At 46.1% G+C, this 20,865-nt stretch overlaps 1 protein-coding gene across 3 annotated transcripts in view; it reads left to right on the forward strand.

Annotated features, from left to right (window-relative positions):
• PDE3B (phosphodiesterase 3B) overlaps positions 1 to 20,865 on the forward strand; it is a 264,706-nt gene that overhangs the window by 94,885 nt on the left and 148,956 nt on the right. For all 3 annotated transcript variants that reach the window (XM_089778646.1, XM_006126299.5, XM_089778647.1), the window contains exon 2: positions 4,566 to 4,616. In XM_089778646.1, coding sequence (XP_089634772.1) covers positions 4,566 to 4,616 — 51 coding nt within the window. The remainder of the gene's footprint in view (positions 1 to 4,565; positions 4,617 to 20,865) is intronic.

Genomic DNA, 20,865 nt, shown 5'->3' on the forward strand with positions numbered 1-20,865 from the left:
GAGCTGACAAACAACCGCATACAAAGGAATCCAATGCATCAGGGAAGGGCAGACAAATAACCAGTGGCAAATTTTTAAAGTGTTTGTACACAAATGCTAGGAGTCTGACTAATAAGATGGGTGAACTAGAGCACCTCGTATTAAATGAGGAGATAGACATAATAAGCATCACTGAAACCTGGTGGAATGAGGAAAATCTGTGGGACACAATCATACCGGGATATAAAATATATAGAAAGGATAGAGCAGGCCGGGTGGGTGGCGGAGTGGCACTGTATGTGAAAGATAATGTAGAATCAAACGAAATAAAAATATTAAGTGAATCAACATGTTCCATAGAATCGTTATGGATAGAAATTCCATGCTCCAATAATAAGAAATTAGCAGTAGGGATATATTACCGACCACCTGACCAGGACAGCGATACTGACATAGAAATGCTGAGGGAGATTAGAGAGGCTACCAAAATAGAGAACTCTATAATAATGGGGGATTTTAATTACCCCCATATTGACTGGATACATGTCACCTCAGGAAGAGAAGCGGAGATAAAATTTCTCAGTGGCTTAAATGACTGCTTCTTGGAGCAGCTAGTGCAGGAACCCACAAGGGGAGAGGCAATTCTTGATTTAGTCCTGAGTGGAGTGCAGGATCAGGTCCAGGATATAACCGTTACCAGACCGCTTGGGAATAGTGACCATAATATAATAACATTCAACATTCCTGTGGTGGGAAGAACACCTCAGCAGTCCAGCACCCTGGCATTTAATTTCAAAAAGGGGAATTACACAAAAATGAGGAGGTTTGTTAAACAGAAATTAAAAGGCACAGTGACTAGAGCCAAATCCCTGAAAACTGCATGGAAACTTTTTAAAGACACCATAACAGAGGCCCAACTTAAATGTATACCCCAAATTAAAAAACATAGCAAGAGACCTAAAAAAGAGTCACCGTGGCTTAACCACCATGTAAAAGAAGCAGTGAGGGACAAAAAGGTATCTTTTAAGAAGTGGAAGTCCAATCCTAGTGAGATAAATAGAAAGGAACATAAACACTGTCAAATCAAGTGTAAACATGTAATAAGAAAAGCAAAAAAAGATTTTGAGGAACAGCTAGCCAAAAACTCAAAAAGAAATAACAAAATGTTTTTTAAGTACATTAGAAGCAGGAAGCCTGCTAAAAAGTCTGTGGGTCCCCTAGATGATCGAGCTATAAAAGGAGCAATCAAGGACGATAAAGCCATTGCGGAGAAACTAAATGATTTCTTTGCTTCAGTCTTCACGGCTGAGGATGTTGGGGAGATTCCTGAACCTGCACCGTCCTTTGTGGGTGATGAATCTGAGGAACTGTCCCGGATTGAAGTGTCATTAGAGGAGGTTTTGGAACAAATAGAAAAACTTAATGTTAACAAATCTCTGGGACCGGATGGCATTCATCCAAAGGTTCTAAAAGAACTTAAATGGCAAATTGCTGAGCTATTATCTGTGGTTTGTAACCTATCCTTTAAATCGGCTTCCGTACCTAATGACTGGAAGGTAGCCAACGTGACACCAATATTTAAAAAGGGCTCTAGAGGCGATCCTGGCAATTACAGACGGGTAAGTCTTACTTCAGTACCGGGCAAATTAGTCGAAACAATAGTAAAGAATAAAATTGTGAATCATGTAGAAGAACATAATTTGTTGGACAAAAGTCAACATGGTTTCTGTAAAGGGAAATCCTGTCTTACTAATCTATTAGAGTTCTTTGAAGGGGTTAACAAACATGCGGACAAGGGGGATCCAGTAGATATAGTATACTTGGATTTTCAGAAAGCCTTTGACAAGGTCCCTCACCAAAGGCTCTTGTGTAAATTACATGGCCATGGGATAAGAGGGAAGGTCCTTTCTTGGATTGAGAACTGGCTAAAAGACAGGAAACAAAGAGTAGGAATAAATGGTAAATTTTCAGATTGGAGAGGGGTAACTAGTGGTGTCACCCAAGGGTCAGTCCTGGGACCAATCATTTTCAACTTATTCATAAGTGATCTGAAGAAAGGGGTAAGCAGTGACGTAGTAAAGTTTGCAGATGATACCAAACTGTTTAGGATAGTCAAGACAGAAGCAGACTGTGAGGGACTCCAAGAAGATCTCACCAAACTGAGTGATTGGGCAACAAAATGGCAAATGAAATTTAATGTGGATAAGTGTAAAGTAATGCACATTGGGAAAAATAACCCCAACTATACGTACAGTATGATGGGGGCTAATTTGGCTACGACAAATCAGGAAAGAGATCTTGGAGTTATCGTGGACAGTTCTCTGAAAACTTCCACACAGTGTGCAGCGGCGGTCAAAAAGGCAAATAGGATGCTAGGAATTATAAGGAAAGGGATAGAAAATAAGACCCAGAACATCTTACTGCCCCTGTATAAAACTATGGTACGCCCACATCTTGAATACTGTGTACAGATGTGGTCTCCTCACCTCAAAAAAGATATTTTGGCCTTGGAAAGGGTTCAGAAAAGGGCAACTAAAATGATTAGGGGTTTGGAACGGGTCCCATATGAGGAGAGGCTAAAGAGACTGGGACTTTTCAGTTTAGAAAAGAGGATACTGAGGGGGGATATGATAGAGGTCTATAAAATCATGAGTGGTGTGGAGAGGGCTGATAAAGAAAAGTTATTTATTAGTTCCCATAATAGAAGAACTAGAGGACACCAAATGAAATTAATGGGTAGCAGGTTGAAAACTAATAAAAGGAAGTTCTTCTTCACACAGCGTGTTTTCAACCTGTGGAACTCCTTGCCAGAGGAGGCGGTGAAGGCTAGGACTATAATAGAGTTTAAAGAGAAGCTGGATAAATTCATGGAGGTTAGGTCTATAAAAGGCTATTAGCCAGGGGATAAAATGGTGTCCTTGGCCTCTGTTTGTCAGAGGCTGGAGAGGGATGGCAGGAGACAAATCGCTTGATCATTGTCTTCGGTCAACCCTCTCTGGGGTACCTGGTGTTGGCCACTGTTGGTAGACAGGATACTGGGCTAGATGGACCTTTGGTCTGACCCAGTACGGCCGTTCTTATGTTCTTATGTTCAGATTTTCAGCAGGTGTTAAGTGTCACAGCTATTTTGAAATCAATGAAGCTATGACAGTTTACACCAGCTAAGGATCTAGCCCATGACTCATCTCCCTACTTTGTTTTCAGACTCCCTTTAAAAAAAATCATTTATCTGTTTCTCATTTAACGAATAAGAAGTATAGCTGTCATACTCCTAGGTAATGGAAGCAGGGACAAGGAAGTCAGATATAAAGCTGTCTGTTTTGTACATGCATATACATGACCCTTTAGCTATTGTAATTTTGGGTAGCTAATTACACAGAATATTTCTTCAGGTTTTTTTGGTAGAATTGTACTATTTCTCAATGAAGGGAAAATAGTAGATACAACACAGTAGAATTTTAATAAAATATTGTCAATTGTGTCATACTAGATATAAATTCAAATTGACTTGGATAAGGACATTGTCATATGGAATGTTCACGTGTTGGAATACCTCAGCAAAATGTAGTGCTAAATGACAGTTTACTATGATGCACACATGTGGAAGACATGGATACCACTGCTATTTTTATGTTTCTGTCATAAGGAAACTTACCTATAGAGATGCTACCAAGTATAATGTTTACTACTGAAATATCAGTGAGCATATTCATAACCCCTATTGAATATTTTCGTTAGTGTTTGAGAAGAGGCAAAAAGTATAGATGAAGCAAAATTTGCTGACATTCAGTACAGGTTGGACTGTTCTGGCACCCTTGGGACCTGATCAGTTCTGAACGAGGGGATTTGCCAGACCATTAGAGGTCCCTCTCCTCCTGGCCCATACTAAATCGCTGGGGCTGGAGGTTTCTGGCTGCTGCGGAGTCAGAGCTACATGGCTTCTGCCGGCCCCGTTATTGCCCGGGTGTTGGAGGCAGATCTCTGAAATAGTCAATATTTGCTCACCACCAGATTTTTCTTTTGTGGGCTTTGTGAATTGTTGCTTAAGGAGATAATTGTAGGGAAAGTATTTTTTCTAATTTGTTTCCTTTCTCTGTAAATGTATATGGTGCCACTGTGTAATCCATGTTTAACTATGCTTATAAATTATTTCCAAGAGTGCTTAGAGCTTAGCATAGGTGTCATTTTGTGTCCCTTTATAACTAGATAATTAAAAATAAAAAAGCAACATCAACACCTACTGCTTGTGACCTGTATGATGGAAGATTTTTTTTATTGTTTCCAGTCTAGCATAATTAATAAAAGAGCATGTAGTTACTTTATCAATAAAAACATATTGTTCTTAAAATATAAATCTTTTACTCTGATAGTTATTCCTATATGTGGTTCTCATACCATATCATAACTTGTGTTTTAATGTCAGCAGTTGAGACAGTGAAATGATCAGCTGAAAATAAGCCTTTCCCACCCACCAAAATTTGGAGGGAATGATTGTAAATAGCATGAATTGATCAAGATGTATTTAATTAATATGCACTTTTTGACTGCTAGCATATAATTAATTATTTATTTTGTCTCTTTCACAGATGATTCTTTGGGACTGGGACTTGAAACAATGGTATAAACCTCATTATCAGGTCAGTCTATTTTATCTGCATTGGAAAAGTTAACATTCATCTAATGAAAATGGACTTTGCGATTAAAGGATTCCATGTTGATTGGCAGATTTTAATTTTTCCACTGGAGTTTTATAGTTGTCTAAATTATTGGTATTTTAGCAGTGTAGTGATTACTCTGTCTTCCAAATTCTTGACTGCAGTTGGAAGTTTGTGAGTGCAGGTATTGCTGAGTCAGTACAATGACAATACCCTGACATTGGTGCATATGCAAGGTGACTTCCTGGGCTTGTTGAGATGTTTAGTTTGGTATTTCCCTCTGAAAGGGAATTATTTCCAATAAACACAGTATTGGGATGATAGTTTAAAATAAATAAAATTTACGAAGTGTGCTCATAATTTTATGCAGAGGTGGTAGCAGCACATGTAATTAAGATTACCTACCACTGTTTCTTACAGATTGGACCTCTCTAAACTGGAACTCTCAGATGTTCCTGGACAAAAGAGCTTCAGCGACTGGGATTACAAGGGCAGGAGGGCCAGCAGCATTTTGGCCAGCAGCCTAATGGGGCTGGGAGCCTATCTGGGCTGGTAGAGGGGCTAGGCCCTGAGAGACATGTCAGCGGTAATGGGGCCAGCGGCCAGGAGAGGAGCCCAACGGATAGGGGAGAGCCTAGAGCAGTGTTTACCAACCAGTAGATCGGAATCTACTGGTAGATCTTGGAGCCTCTGACAGGTGATCCTGCCTGGTTTGGCCACGTGGCTATCAAGTGTCAGCACTTCAACTGCTCCTCCTCCCACTGCTGCGCATCTCTGGCCCTTTGCCTTGGAGCTTGTTCCCCCAGGAGCCTCCTGTTTGCTGTGCAGCGCAGGGAAGGGAGAGAATGGGTGCTGATGTCAAAGTGCCCCCTTCTCCCACCCTGTATCTTATTTCCACAGAGCAGAGAGGGGGCATAACAGGACTAGGTGTAAAGCAAGTTTGTTAGTTGTTTTTGGGAGTGGTTCTGGGCCAGGGCAGGGGCGTGCCTGCCTTAGCCTCACTGCACCATCACCCAGGAGCCACCTGAGCTAAGCAGTGCCGAGCTGGAGTCCACGTCCTGAACCTCTACCAAAGTCATGAACCCCCATCTTGTATCCCAAAACCCACCCTAGCCCTGAGCCCCCATGCATCCAAACACCTTCCCAGAGCCTACACCTAGAACCCTTTCCAGCACCCCAGCTGCCTGCCCCAACCTCAGCTCAGAGCCCTTCACATTCCAAATCTCTTAATCCAAGATCAGAGCCTGCACCCCAACCCGCTGCCCCCCCCCGTTGGGAGGGAGGAGAATGGAGTGAGGAGGGGCGGGGCCACAGAGAGAGGCAGGGCAGAGCAGCACAAAGGAGGCGGGGCAAGGTTATTTGGGTTTGAGAGAGATCTTGGATTCCACTTAAATTCAAAATGTGATCTTTTGTGTAAAAAGATTGGATACCACTGGCCTAGAGGCTGGTAGCAGAGGGGCCAGCATTGACCTCCCCATGTCCAGCAAACTCCCTAGTTCGGGAATGGTCAGATCCCGAGGGTGCTGAACCAGAAAGGTCCAAGCTGTATAAGATCTGGTTTTCAGTTGCTTACAACTGTTGTCAAACTTCAATCATTTGGGGTACGTCTAAACTACATGGCTCCGTCGACGGAGCCATGTAGATTAGGATTATAGGCAAAGGCAAATGAAGCCGCGATTTAAATGATCGCGGCTTCATTTACATTTACATGGCTGCCGCGCTGAGCCGACAAACAGCTGATCAGCTGTTTGTCCGCTCAGCGCGCTAGTCTGGACGCTCCCATGCCGACATCAAAGCCCTTTGTCGGCAGCCCCGGTAAACCTCATCCCATGAGGAATAACGGGGCTGCCGACAAAGGGCTTTGATGTTGGCATGGGAGCGTCCAGACTAGCACGCTGAGCCGACAAACAGCTGATCAGCTGTTTGTCGGCTCAGCGCAGCAGCCATGTAAATGTAAATGAAGCCGCGATCATTTAAATCGCGGCTTCATTTGCCTTTGCCTATAATCCTAATCTACATGGCTCCATCGACGGAGCCATGTAGTCTAGACACAGCCTTGGACTGCAATTTTCCATGTTGGATGTCTCCCTCAGACCATTTATTTATGTATATATTTAAGATTTCAGCTAAAATGGGTCTATCACTTCTCAGAACATGATTGTTTTGATCATGTTAAAAACTTCATATACCTCTTTTATTGATACAGTTAAGTGCTTCTATGTTTTGAAGAAGAAATTTAGCAGGAAAGTTGACCTGGCTTCAGGAGTGCGCTTTTGGCCATGTGCTCAGTAAAGGCCTCATGGAGTTTAGCAGCTGACTTACCCAAACTTTCTTTCTGTAATATTTGTGCTCCATCCGAGGACTGCATGGGCTGAGCAGAATTTTCCCTTCATGTGTTCCTCCAAGCTGCTGCAGCTCTAGAAACCGACAGCATAGAGACTGCCTTTCTGGGGCTCCTGGGGCTCTTTATATTGATGTCAGGCTGCATGAAGGCAAAGAAGGAAGCCGCCTCACTGGATTGCAGAGGAGTAAGGAATAGGGGAGGCAAAGACAAGCTATGGAAGGTGATGGGAACAGGGAGGGTAGTTGGTAACTACTTGTCAGATTTAGGACAGAGAAGAGTTGAAGAGATACAAGGGGAAGAGGCAGAAGACATGGTGAATGAGGATAGAATGATCGGTAACCAAAATCCGTAACCTTTTATAAGGTAAACTGGGAACCCAGGATTCCCGTTCCAAACCCCCAGTAATTTTTTTGCCCTTTATTGAACTTTTTCCAATCCCAGTATATCTTTTTTTAGATGAGCTGACCACATATGTACGCAGTATTCAAGATGCGGGCGTACCATGGTTTTATATAGAGCCAATAAGATGTTCTCTGTCTTATTCTCTATCCCTTTTCTAATGATTCCTGATATTATTTGCTTTTTTGATTGCTGCTGCACACTGAACGGATGTTTTCAGAGAACTATCCACAATGATTCCAAGATCTCTCTCTTGAGTAGTTGTAGCTAAATTAGTCCCCATCATAATTGTATGTATAGTTGGGATTTTTTTTTCTAATGTGCGTTACTTTACATTTCTCAACATTAAATTTCATTTGCCATTTTGTTGCCCAATCACTTAGTTTGGTGAGTTCTATTTGAAGCTCTCCACAGTCTGCTTTGGTCTTAACTGTCTTGAGCAGTTTTATATCATCTGCAAATTTTGCCACCTCACTGTTTACCCCTTTCTCCAGATCATATATAAATAGGTTGAATAGGATTGGTCCCAATATAGATGCTTGGGGAACACCACTAGTTACCTCTTTCCTTTCTGAAAATTAACCATTTACTCCTATCCATTGTTTCCTGTCTTTTAACCAGTTATCAGTCCATGAGAGGACCTTTCCTCTTATCCCATAACACCTTACTTTACTTAAAAGCCTTTGGTGTGGGACCTTGTCAAAGGCTTTCTGGAAATCTAAATATGCTATATCTGTTGGATCCCCCTTGTCCTCGTTTGTTTACCCCCTGTGACATGCTGTATCTGTCTTGCACTGTGAAAGCTGAGCCTAATCAGGCTCACCTGACTGAAGAAGCCCTGTCCCTGCAGCCCTGCTGGGCATGCTCAGACTACAGCCCAGGTATAAAAGCCTGGAGGGAGCCTCAGTCTGGGCTGGTTTCTGAGGAGGAAGGGCGTACTGCCCGAGCTCCTGCAGGTGAGCCGCTTGGGAGACCAGATCAGGAGGCCAGCCAGTGGGGAACAGCCAGAGAAGCTTCCAGACCAGAGGAGGAGCAGCAGTAGAAGCCAGCCAGCAGAGATTGGACACAGAAGGGCCTGGCTCTGAGGACACAGGTGGGGAAGATGCTAGCAATCCTGACAGGGTAGGAGGTAGTCCAAGGCAGGGAACTGGATCCCTAAGAAGTTTAGCATGTTTCGGGCAGACTCCCTGATGATCTAGTGGTAGGACGTGTCCACCATTGACAGGGCCCTGGGCTGGGACCGGGTGGAGAGGGAGGGCCCAGGTCCCCCTACCCCACCTCCTTATTCCCCAAGGGAATGCTGCACCTTGACTTCTAATTTGGCCAGTAGGACACGTTGCCCCGTTGAAAAAGGCATTGTTAAAGACTCGGGCCGGTAGGCCACACTGCACTGGTGGAAAGGGTATTGCTAGAGACTCCAGCTGCTGGGCCTGACTGCCGTGTTGAAGGGGTAGTGCTAGAGACTCTGGCCATTAGGTCACATTGCCATGGGAAAGAGGGAGTCTGGGGTTGCAGAAGACGTGGGGTGTGGTGCCACGAGGCCCAGGGGCTCAACAGTGCCCCATGGATGAGGGGCAAAGGAACTAGCCCGCAACACCCTCTCAAAGAACTCTAATAGATTAATAAGCATGATTTCCCTTTACCAGAACCATGTTGACTTTTCCCCCAACAAATTATGTTCATCTATGTGTCTGACAATTTTGTTCTTTATTATGGTTTCAAGTAATTTGCATAGTACTGACATTAGACTTACCGGTCTGTAATTGCCAGGATCACCTCTAGAGCCCTTTTTAAATATTGGCATCACGTTAGCTATCTTCCAGTCCTTGGGTACAGAAGCTGATTTAAAAGATAGGTTAGAAACCACAGTTAATAGTTCCACAGTTTCATATTTGAGTTCTTTCAGAACTCTTGGGTGAATGCCATATGGTCCTGGTGACTTGTTACTGTTAAGCTCATCAGTTTGGTTCCAAAACTTCCTTTAATGACAGCTCTCTCTGGGACAATTCCTCAGATTTGTCACCTAAAAAGAATGGCTCAGTTTTGTGAATTTTCCTAACATCATCAGCCATAAAGACTGAAGCACGGAATTCATTTAGTTTCTTCGCAATGACCTTATCGTCTTGTGTGCTCCTTTAGCATCTCGATCATCTAGAGGTGCCACTGGTTGTTTAGCAGGCTTCCTGCTTCTGATGCACTTAAAAATATTTTGTTATTACTTTCAGTTTTTGGCTAGCTGTTCTTCAAACTTCTTTTGGGCTTTTCTTATTATATTTTTACATTTAATTTGACAGAGTTTGTGTTCTTTTCTATTATCCTCACTAGGATTTAACTTCTGCTTTTTAAACAATGCCTTTTTCTCTTTCACTGCTTCTCTTACTTGTTTAAGCCACGGTGTCACTTTTTTGGTTCTTTTACTATGTTTTTTAATTTGGGTATATATTTAAGTTGGGCCTTGTAGCCTGGTGGGGCGCACCCTGGGGAATGAGGGGTATCCCTCTTGGGGTCAGTGAGTGGCCACTCCAATCCACTACATGCAGTCTAAGTCCGAGCCCCAGGTTACAACGGGGTTGCTGCACTACCAGTCTATGGCCCATCCCTAGCACAGAGCAGGGCTGCCGTAATCAAGCAGTTATCAGTTTGCAGCCCAGGTCTCATGCAGGGGAATGCTACCTCTAGAATACAAGCCTCTTTCAAAAGAGTATCTAGACTACAACCAGTACTTTCGAAAAAACAAGCCGCTTTTTCGCACCCAGGCAGTCTGGATGCTGTTTTTCGAAGAACCACAGTTTGCATTACATAGCACCTTTTTTCAAAAGAGCACTTTAGAAAAAGGTGGTCTTCCTTGTAAAACGAGGTTTTCCATGGTCGTAAGAACGCAGCAGCAGTCTAGACACAGGGTAATTTTTTTTTTTAGGCCATTTTTTTGACACACCCAAACAGTTTATAGTCCAGGCCTTATGCTGGGGAAGGCCACAGACGTTAAGCAGTTTACAGCCTAGTCCTTACTGAGGGCAGGGCGGCAGTTTATAGCCCAGCCCTGGTGCAGGGCGGGGCTGCAGCAAGTGAGCAAACCAATTCACAGCAGGTAGACTATCTACCCGTGCATATCTCCTTGTTCAGGAGGGATTCAGGCACTTTGCCTGTGGTAGCAGAGAGAGAGGGGGAGACTGCCACCCAGTTAGTGGGTGGTAAGGGGGACACAGGCCCTCCCTACACCACCGCATCTCAGCCCAGGGCTGTAACAGCAGCCAAGCAGTTGGCTGCTGGGTCAGCAGGGATCCGGATCCAAAACACATTGACCTCTTGTTGCTGGGCCAGCGGAGGTCCATACTGCAGTTCACTGACCCTCTGCCAGACTAAGGTTGGCTATGCCTGGGCCGGTTCCATTTCTCCCCCCCCTCGAGATATACCTGGCTCCTGGGCAGGTTCTCCGGCCAGATATGCAGACCCCCCAGGTAGTCCTCCAGGAGCGGCCCCTGTGACCCGGGCCAGACATCAGCTTCCTGCCGGTCTGGTTCCTCATGGGATTGGGCTAAGCAGGCTTCTGGCTCCCTGGCTGGCTGGGGTGAGAAGGCTTCTGGCATGGCCACCCACTGGTCTTGTAGGAAGGTCTTTTATATCCCTGGCCCTGCCCCCTGGCTTCCTCCCAGGTGAGTCATTAGGGTCTGGTACTGCCTACCAAGGCTCAGGGAGGGACATTTACCCTTCGGGGTCAGTGGGTGGCCACTCCAACCCACTACAGGCCTCTATTATAAACTAAATTAAATTTAGACTGTCAATATTTCAGAGTCAGGCACTCAAATGTTAGGAAATGTCAGAACTTAATTCACTCCCCTTTGGCATATGCTGTATAATAGTCCTTTGTTACATGATTTTATGCTGTTTTTCCACAGAACTTCTGTTCTTTAGGTGATGTCCCCATGCGTGGTCCACGTCAGGTGTGGCAACATCCTGGAACCTTAGAACGGAGTCTTTTGCTAGCAGTGTCTATGAGCCACGCATGAGCGAGGGGAGCTCACGCTGTCCCTTGATTGTCACCTTGCATGCACAGCTCGCCCCCTCCCTTCAGTTTCTCTTCTCCTGTCCTCAGTTTCAGACCGAGTCCTTCACTCTCCTCCGCTTCTCCTCAGGGGAAGTGAGAAACCTCTCTGGTTTCATTCCCCCTATCCTCCGTTGGTTGGCATCGCAATCCCCTTCAGCTTCGAATAGCTAATTACACTGTCTTGTTGGGGAACTATGATTTTGACAACTATTCTAAACTGGCTGAACTGATGCAACATCTCCCTTACTCCCAAAGATCAATCCTCAGAGGCTTTATTCATGAAGGACACATGATCGCTCGTACAGCTCTCCTTTCCGCCATAGATGTGGCTGTCACAACGGTCAGGGCAACTGCAACAGTTGTGGTCATGAGGAGAGACTCTTGGCTGGGATGCCCAAAGAGCTCCAGTCCATGGTAGAAGACATTCCCTTTGACAAACTCAAGCTCTTAATGTCAATGACTGATGGAGGTCCTACACAGTAGCGAGGACTCCCGAACCATCCTCCACACACTAGGAATGTATACTCCACCCTATCATCGGAGATGCTATACCCCATATAACAAGAGAAGGGATAGTTACTACAACTGCATGCAGCAAAGGCAGTATGACTACAACCGCCCCAGATAGCGCCCTCAGAGGACATGTCCACCTCCAATTAGCTCCTTGGGCTCCCAGGCAACAATGCAGCACGTTTGAGGGTGTGGTAGAGGGCCTTCCCAACCTCCCACTTCCTCCTTTACCAACCAGTACCACCTTTTTATCAACAGACTTCGTCCCTTTTACCATCAGTGGGATGCTACAACATCGGATCAATGGGTCTTAGAGATTATCTGTATAGGATATGCTATCCCCTTTACGTTGCTTCCCCCCTCCCCTGTCAGGGACCCTTCTCACGAGATGCTCCTCCAACAAGAAGTCATCCGCCTTCTTCATTTAGGGGTGATAGAGGAGGTTCCCTGAGCCTTTCAAGGGAGGGGATTTTACTCCAAATACTTCCTGATGCAGAAGCACACAGGGGGATGGAGACCCATACTAGATCTACAGAATTTAAACAAGCATTTGCGAAAACGACTATTCCAAATGGTAACACTTGCAGCGATTATACTGGTTTTGGACAAAGGGGACTGCTTTTCAGTTCTCAACCTTCAAGATGCGTACTTTCATATTCACCATACACCAGTCACACAGACGCTATCTCCGATTTTCTGCCAGCCACAACCATTACCAATATAGTGTACTTCCCTTTGGGCTCTCTTCGGCTCCCAGAGTATTTCCAAAGGTCCTGGCTGTGGTCACAGCCTATCTTTGTCAACAGGACATCATCATCTTTCCGAATTTAGACGATTGCCTCATAAAGGGCCGCTTGCAGTTGGAAACTGCCAACATGATTACCGAAACCAGACAGACTTTCAGCCACCTCGGCCTCTTAATAAACAAACAGATATCGACCTTACTCCCCAGTGAAGGCATAGAGTTCATTGGGGCCTGCCTCAATTCTTTGATGGCCAAGGCTTACCGGTCCCAAAACCGATTTGCAGCATTGTTCGATATCGTTATCACATTGTGAACTACCCTACCACTATGGCCCTCACCTGCTTACAAGCAATGGGGCACATGGCGGCTACCACCTATGTCGTACAACATACTCGCCTTCATTTTCGAGCCGTACAGTACTGGCTAGCGTCAGTTTACAGACCAGGCCTCCATTCCTTATATAAACAGATTGTGCTCCCCAACAGGGTGTGGGACTCACTCACGTGGTGGACAGTTTCCTCCAACCTTCTAATGGGAGTTCCTTTTCACCAGCCCGAACAGTCCAGATGCCTCCCTTGTTGGATGGGGTGCTCATTTACTCCATCACACAGTCCAGGGCACACGAATCCTCACTGCACATCAACCTACTGGAACTCAGGGCTGTGAGGAATGCCTGCAACCATTTCCTTCCACTCATTACTGACCAGAGAGTGCACTTACCAACTACGTGACAACCATGTTTTACATAATCAGACAGGAGAGCGCTCGCTCCCCGTCACTATGCACCAAAGCCATCCCGCCTCTGGAATTGATGCATTCAGTATGGCATAACCCTGAAGGCCTCATATTTACCCGGAGTAAACAATGTACAGGCAGATGCCCTGAGTCGAAATTTCAACACCGACCATGAATGTGAATTACATCTGGCCATACTTACCTCAGTCTTTCAACGATGAGGGGTCCCAACAATAGACCTCTTCGCGACTCCCGACAATACCAAGTGTCACCAGTATTGCTCGAGAGCTGGTCTAGGCACACGATCTCTCGGCGATGCCTTCCTCATCCGTTGGGATGAACCATTACACTGTGCCTTCCCACCCATCCCGCTTATAGCTCGAGTGCTGCACAAGATCCGGATGGATGGGGCTCTGGTGATATTAATAACACCATCTTGGGCAATACAGCCCTGGTTCCCATTTCTACATGTAATGTCTGTAGCCTAGCCATATCCTCGTCCACTCCAGCGCGACATCCTATTGACACGGGCAAATCGCTTCACCCCCAGCCTCACGCGCTTCACCTACACACATGGCTCCTCTCTGGTTCCAGGGAATGGAATCTCTGTGCTCAGATCGCGTGAAGGAAATTATCCTACAGAGCAGATGATCATCCACCAGGGCTACCTACCTGCAAAAATGGAAAAGATTTTTGGCTTGGTGTCACCTGACCCACACAGTTCCTCATGTGGCACCACTTCACCAAATTCTTGACTACCTACATCATCTCAAAATCGGGGGTCTATCTAATTCCTCTGTGAGGGTACACCTTGCAGTGATATCAACTCTTCATGAGTGCATAGAGGGCGGCTCATCGGTATTCGCACACTCCACTATGAGACAATTTCTGAAGGGCCTTCAAAATCTTTACCCTTCTGTCAGGGCGCCTCCCCCTATGTGGGATCTGAACCTTGTCCTAGAATCTCTCATGAGGCCTCCCTTTGAACCTTTGGCCACTTGTCCATTGCAATTCCTGATAATGAAGGTGCTATTCCTTACAGCTATCACCTCGGTGAGGACGGTTAGCGAAATAAGGGTTCTCATGATGGATCTGCCCTATACATTCTTCTCTAAGGACAGAGTCATATTACGCCTGCATCCAACTTTTTTACCATGGTGTGCACTGCCTTCCACATCAATGAACCTATAATATTACCAGCGTTCTTTCCCAAGCCTGACGCATCCCCCAAGGAGGCCATGCTTCACACACTCGACATACAACAAGCTTTGTCCTTTTATATAGACAGACTGCGATCATTCCACAAATCTTCTCACTTGTTCATTTCCCTTGCACCACAGTTGAAAGGTGCGCCTATTTCAACACAATGCATTTCCATGTGGGTCTCATTGTGCATACTGCGTTGTCATGCACTCTGCAACAAGCCCTTACCAGCTCTACCACGGGCACACTCGGCCCGTGCAGCTGTCACCTCCATGGCCTTCCTCACCGACGTACCACTCAAAGACATTTACAGGGCAGCCACCTGGTCCTCAGAGAATACCTTCGCTGGACAATATGATATTATGTCACAACTGGCTACATATTCAGCACTGGTAATGGCGGTGCTATCTACAGCCTCTAAGCAGTGACTCAGATTCCCATCATTCTGTCAGATACTGCTTGCCAGTCACCTGATGTGGAGCACACACAGACGGGGACATCACCCAAAGAAGTACTCACCTCATGCAGTAACGACTGTTCTTCAAAATGTGTGTCCCTGTGGGTGCTCCACACCTTCCTTTCCTCCCCTCTACTCAGAGTCACAAGCTGCTCCAGTGGAGAAGAGGAACTGAAGGGGGGGGGGGGAGGACGAGCCATGCGCACGAGGTGACAATCAAGGAACAGTGGGTATGTCTACACTACCACCCTAGTTCGAACTAGGGTGGTAATGTAGGCAACCGGAGTTGCAAATGAAGCCCGGGATTTGAATTTCCCGGGCTTCATTTGCATCTTGCCGGGCGCTGCAATTTTTAAATGTCCGCTAGTGTGGACTCCGTGCCGCGCGGCTACACGCGGCACGGACTAGGTAGTTCGGACTAGGCTTCCTATTCCGAACTACCGTTACTCCTCGTGAAGTAGGATTAACGGTAGTTCGGAATAGGAAGCCTAGTCCGAACTACCTAGTCCGTGCCGCGTGTAGCCGCGCGGCACGGAGTCCGTACTAGCGGACATTTAAAAATGGCGGCGCCCGGCAACATGCAAATGAAGCCCGGGAAATTCAAATCCCGGGCTTCATTTGCAACTTCGAACTAGGGTGGTAGTGTAGACATACCCAGTGTGAGCTCCCCTTGCGCATGCGCGGCTTCCAGATACTGCTAGTAAAAGACTCCGTTCTGAGGCTCCAGGACATCACCATGCCTGACGTGGAGCACCCATGCGGACACACACCTCGAGGAACAGTCGTTACTGCATGAGGTGAGTAACTCCCTTTTCTTATTCAGTAAACAGGATGGACCATTCCCTGGGGCTGAACTAGGGTGGTCTAATAAGGAGGGTGTCAGTCTTATTTGCTCAAGAAGCTGAAAGGCATAGAATGAATGGATCAGTGGGTTGAATATAGAGAAAGGATGATCTCATCATTTAAGCAGTTGAATGCCACTATAGAGAATTATATTTTATTTCTACTTCTGATGCAGAGTTCCTATGAAATTCTGGGAAAATCACTTAATTGTTGCCACTGGTGAAAGTTTTATTTTATGTATTCCTTATTTTATGTGTATCAAGTTTGAGGCACCTGTGGTTGGTTATGCAAAACTGATGAGTGCTCACAGCTGTAGCTGATGTCAGTGGGAGCAATTCACTGACCTTATAAAGTCTATTAAAATGTGTTGTATTTTCATGTAATGGATATGTAGAGATATCTAGAGTCTGATGTCTAACTGGATTCAGTGAACAGTTTGACCATTTTAACTTTTATTTCTGTGTTAATTATCTTTGAAATAGAGGTAATAATACCTTACCTTAGAGAAATTTTGTGAAGATAAATTAATGTTTAAGTATTCACATATTCTGAGGATTAGCACCAAAGAAAATCCCATTATAAAGCTTTTTTTAGTGCTAAGTTTTGTATAATGAGCAATAAACAAAGCATGGAACAATACTTTGGATAAGGATAAAAAACAAATTGAATAGTTACCCAATCAATGACCACTTTCCAACCTGAATAGTAAATGAGGCAGAGATCCTGTGGGGAAAAAGTAGTGTGTGACCATTTTGCATATAAAACAAGAGGATGAACTAGTGTAGCATGTACAATTTTAATTCTGGGATTTTATAATTTTCATTAAATTCTGCCAACTGAAAAAAAAGTCTAATTGAAAATATTTAGGACATAGTCTCTCTTCAGTTCTTATTGAAACAATGTAAGACATTATGTTCATGGTTATTTAAAGAAAGAAAATGCCTGATCTTTATGGGTGTACTTCAGTACCTTGGCGCTTCCTGCTGGTCACTCAGGGAATCAGCTCAGTTCAGCCCTGGAGCACCCCCCTTCTAGCTGGTGCTGGTGTCTTGCCTGCTCTTACTTGTTCTTCTTCGAGGGTCCCCATGGGTGCTCCAGTTAGGTGTGTCAGTGCCGCTGTGCACACAGCCTGGAGATCTTTGCTAGCAGTCTCCCGGCCGCTGGCGCGAGCTGTGCTATTGCGCAATCCCTCAGAATGACAGGCACGCGCCAGCAACTGTTCCCTCAGTTCCTTCTTTACTGCCAGCATCGGTCGCACTCTAACCAGTCTCCCAAATACCTCAGAGAAAAAAAAACCGGGATAACTAGTAAACGATAACTAGTATATGCGAGCAGCACATGCATATAACTATGTCATGTCCTCACACCTAGGTTTTAAAAGGTATACAGGACATGGAACAGCAATTGCAGCAGCAGACAGACATGAGCAGTGTCTGCACTGCTTAGGGCAGGATCATCTGGTCAGCCACTGCCCTCACTACCAAAAGCTCGCCCCCGCTCTAAGAGGGTGAGAGATTTACAATAAACACTACTAGTTCGTGATAACTTGGCAGAATAACAGCCTCATTCAACCCCTCACAGATATAAACTCCTCGAGGAGGAGGGTACGAGCAGCGGGTGAGACCAAGAGGCGGAGCAGAGCACTAAACGCTCCCGGTCCCCACTGATCCACAGCCTCGAAATAACAAAAAAGTAAAGGAGGCTGGTAAGACCACCAGCAAACAGGGCTCAGAACTGTGGGACAAGAGATCCGGTTTAAAGAAAAGCCATTACCCTTTGTGGCAGGGTCAGTTCCACTCCTGGGTCCCAGACCCCTGTGCTGCCCACTATCCCACAGTTAAGGGACTGCAGTATGAGACTCAACTTGCTTTGTTTTAGCCTTTGGCCTTCTGTCCCTCAGCAAAACAACAGAGTGTTGGGCCGGTGCCTTTGGCCAGTCGGGGCTGAGTAAAAAGTCCTCCTCTGGCTCCTAGGGGATAGGGAGTCTTCAAACACTCCTTGCTCGATCCCCTCACCTCCCCCTGTAGCCTTTAGCAGGGCTTATGTTGTTCCCTGCTTAGCTCCTCTGAATCGCCTTATCACTTGTTTGTTCCTCTCCACCTCAACTCTCCAAACTCCTTCTCAACTCTCCACCTTCACTTACCTTCCAAATGCCTTCTCCACTCTCTCTACCCTCCTCCACAGGAAAGGTTTTGAAAGAGGTCTGGTGGCATCCTGAGTCAACTCATCTGGGCCTTAATTGATAAGTAGCAGCCCTGTTTCAGCTGCCCCTCATTAGCCAGGGCAGTTGTTGTTCCTTTTGTAAGAGCTGCCTCTCTCCCCTTCTACCAAGCTCTTTAACCTGCTCTGTCACACCTTACATGGGTCATAGATCTGCTGCACATGCTCCAAGCTCCCCACAGAGGAAGGCGGTACAGGTGGAGAACGTGGTACCGCAGGGCAGCAAGAATGCCAACAAGCTGCAGAGCAGCGGATTGCTGTGTGAAAGCAAGCGCTCGGTATCACCAGTACAGGCACGCTTTAAAGCGCCGAGGATATAGACGCAGACAGCAGTAGGGAGCTACACAGCCGCTGCCTCCCCAGATGCCGGTACTGAGGTTCATGACTGAGGTGGAACTTGCAGTAACGTTGGTACCATGCTCGCCATTATTCGGTATCGATAGAATGCCATGCTCCAGATACTCACTGTTTTCCTCAACGCCAATCTCTCAGATATCTGCCAGATTCAGCGAGGACAAGGAGGAACAGTCTAAGGGACGGCACAGAGTCCCTCCACAGGTGGGAGTGCAACACCAGCAAATGCAGACATGGCAGATGGAACAGTGGATGCCTCCACCAGTCCCACCACAGTGGGTATATTGGGATCCTTGGGCACCTTATAGAATCCAACAATTCCAAAACCATATACCGGTCCCAGAGACACAGTCAACTGACATGAACACTTGGAGGAAAACTGGGAATTCATGCTTGTTGGCTCTCACACAATGAGTTAACCCTGTCTTGATGGGTCAGAGACAACCTAATTAACTCCTGGAGTCCCAATACAAGACGAACTTACCTGTAGAAGTGGGCCAGATTTGCAGCATGGAATTCGGCTAATGCTTGGGATCCACACAAGGCGGAAATATCAGCTGTACTGGAATATATCCTTCACCTACAGGACACAGGATTTTCAGTTAGTTCTATCAACGTGCATTTAGCAGCTATATCAGTCATTCATCCAGCCATTCAAGGGCACTGTGTTCTCCCACCTGTGCGTTAAGATTCCAGAAAGGCATACAGAATCCCTACACACAGCATAGAGAGCTATCATGGGATCTGAACCTTGTGTTTGACTCAATCATGAAATGACCATTTGAGCCACTCACGACTTGCTCACTACTCCACCTGTCAATGAAAGTAGCCTTTCTCGTGCAATAACATCGGCCAGGAGAGTGGGAGAGATAATAGCACTCATGGTGGATCCGCTGTACACTGTATTCCACAAGGACAAGGTTGTCCTTAGAGCCCACCCAAAATTCCTCCCCAAGATCCCTACCTCATTCCATTGTAATGAACCAATATACCTACTTGTGTTCTTCCCAAAGCCACACAAGGACAGCAACCAGGCAATGCTGCTCATGCGAGATTTATGCAGAGCATTAGCCTTTTACCTGGAATGCACAAAAGACTTCCCAGATTTTCCGTGTCTTGTGCAGACAGGTCCAGAGGACAACTGGTTGCCAAACAATGAATATCCAAATGGATTTCTACATGCATACGGTTGGCTTACTCCCAGAAAAACAGACAGCCGCCAGCGGCTATCCGCACACACTCCACGAGAGCAATGTCTACCACAATGACAATCCTCAAGGGTCTTCCAATAGATGACATTTGCAAAGCTTCAGCATGGGCCTTGGCCAATACTTTTGCACAACATTATGCTAGTGGGTCATTTCAGGACTCAGACACTAGACCTGGATGTACCATACTGTCCAACATCCAATACTGCATCACAGAGCGCCCACCTCCAAGCAGGAATACTGACTGCTGTGTAGTCACATAAGTGGAGCACCCGCCTAAGTGGAGCACCCACGGGGACCCTCGAAGAAGAAGGGAAAGTTACTCACCTTGTGCAGTAACTGGAATTCTTCGAGATGTGTTCCCATGGGTGCTCCACACTCACCCATCTCCATACTCTGGGATAATACAGTCCGGTGTAGAGAAGGAATGGAGGGAACGGTTCCTGGGGCATGCCTAACTGCCATGCTCAGTGATTGCACAATAGCGCAGCATGTGCCAGCAGTCGGGAGACTGCTAGCAAAGATCTCCAGGCCTTGTGCACAGCAACACTGACGCACCTACGTGGAATACCCATGGAGACACATCTCGAAGAACTTTAGTTATTGCACAAGGTGAGTAAACTTTCCCTTCTCTGCCACGTTGAATCAGGACCTGCACCCCTCCCAGACCATGGTCCCCCTCCCCCACGGTACTGCCCTCTGGTGGTGCCCCTGCACTTTGGGGTCCTTCCCTCCCAGGGAACCCCCAACTCCCTATGCCCACCTTGCCTCAGTGACTGACTGCCAGTTGTCATCTAACCCCTGTCTCGGGGCAAACTGCAGTTTAAAATGGCCACTCATCATTGGCAAAGGGGGGTAAATCTACTACGTTCTCCTTCCCTGGTTGCCTTGCTGCAGCCCTAATACACTCAGATCTTAAGAGCAAGTGCTCAGCCTGGAAGTTTGCCTGGCAAGAGATTCTTAGCTCTGCTTCTCTTTCCCCAGTACTGTTCTGCCTCTAGAAGCCTACATAGCTTTGCTGGCTAGGGAAGCCTAGGGTTATCAGTTAATCTAGTCAACAACTTGTATTTTTCCCACCCTTGCTGCCTCTGTATCATAGGCAGCAAGTGGCGGATGGGGAGGAGCAGGAGCCTGTCACTGGGGAGGAGCTGACTTAAAAGTTAGTTCC

The sequence above is a fragment of the Pelodiscus sinensis genome, chromosome 5 (assembly GCF_052426305.1).
Source record: "Pelodiscus sinensis isolate ZL-2025 chromosome 5, ASM5242630v1, whole genome shotgun sequence".
Lineage (NCBI taxonomy): Eukaryota > Metazoa > Chordata > Testudines > Trionychidae > Pelodiscus > Pelodiscus sinensis.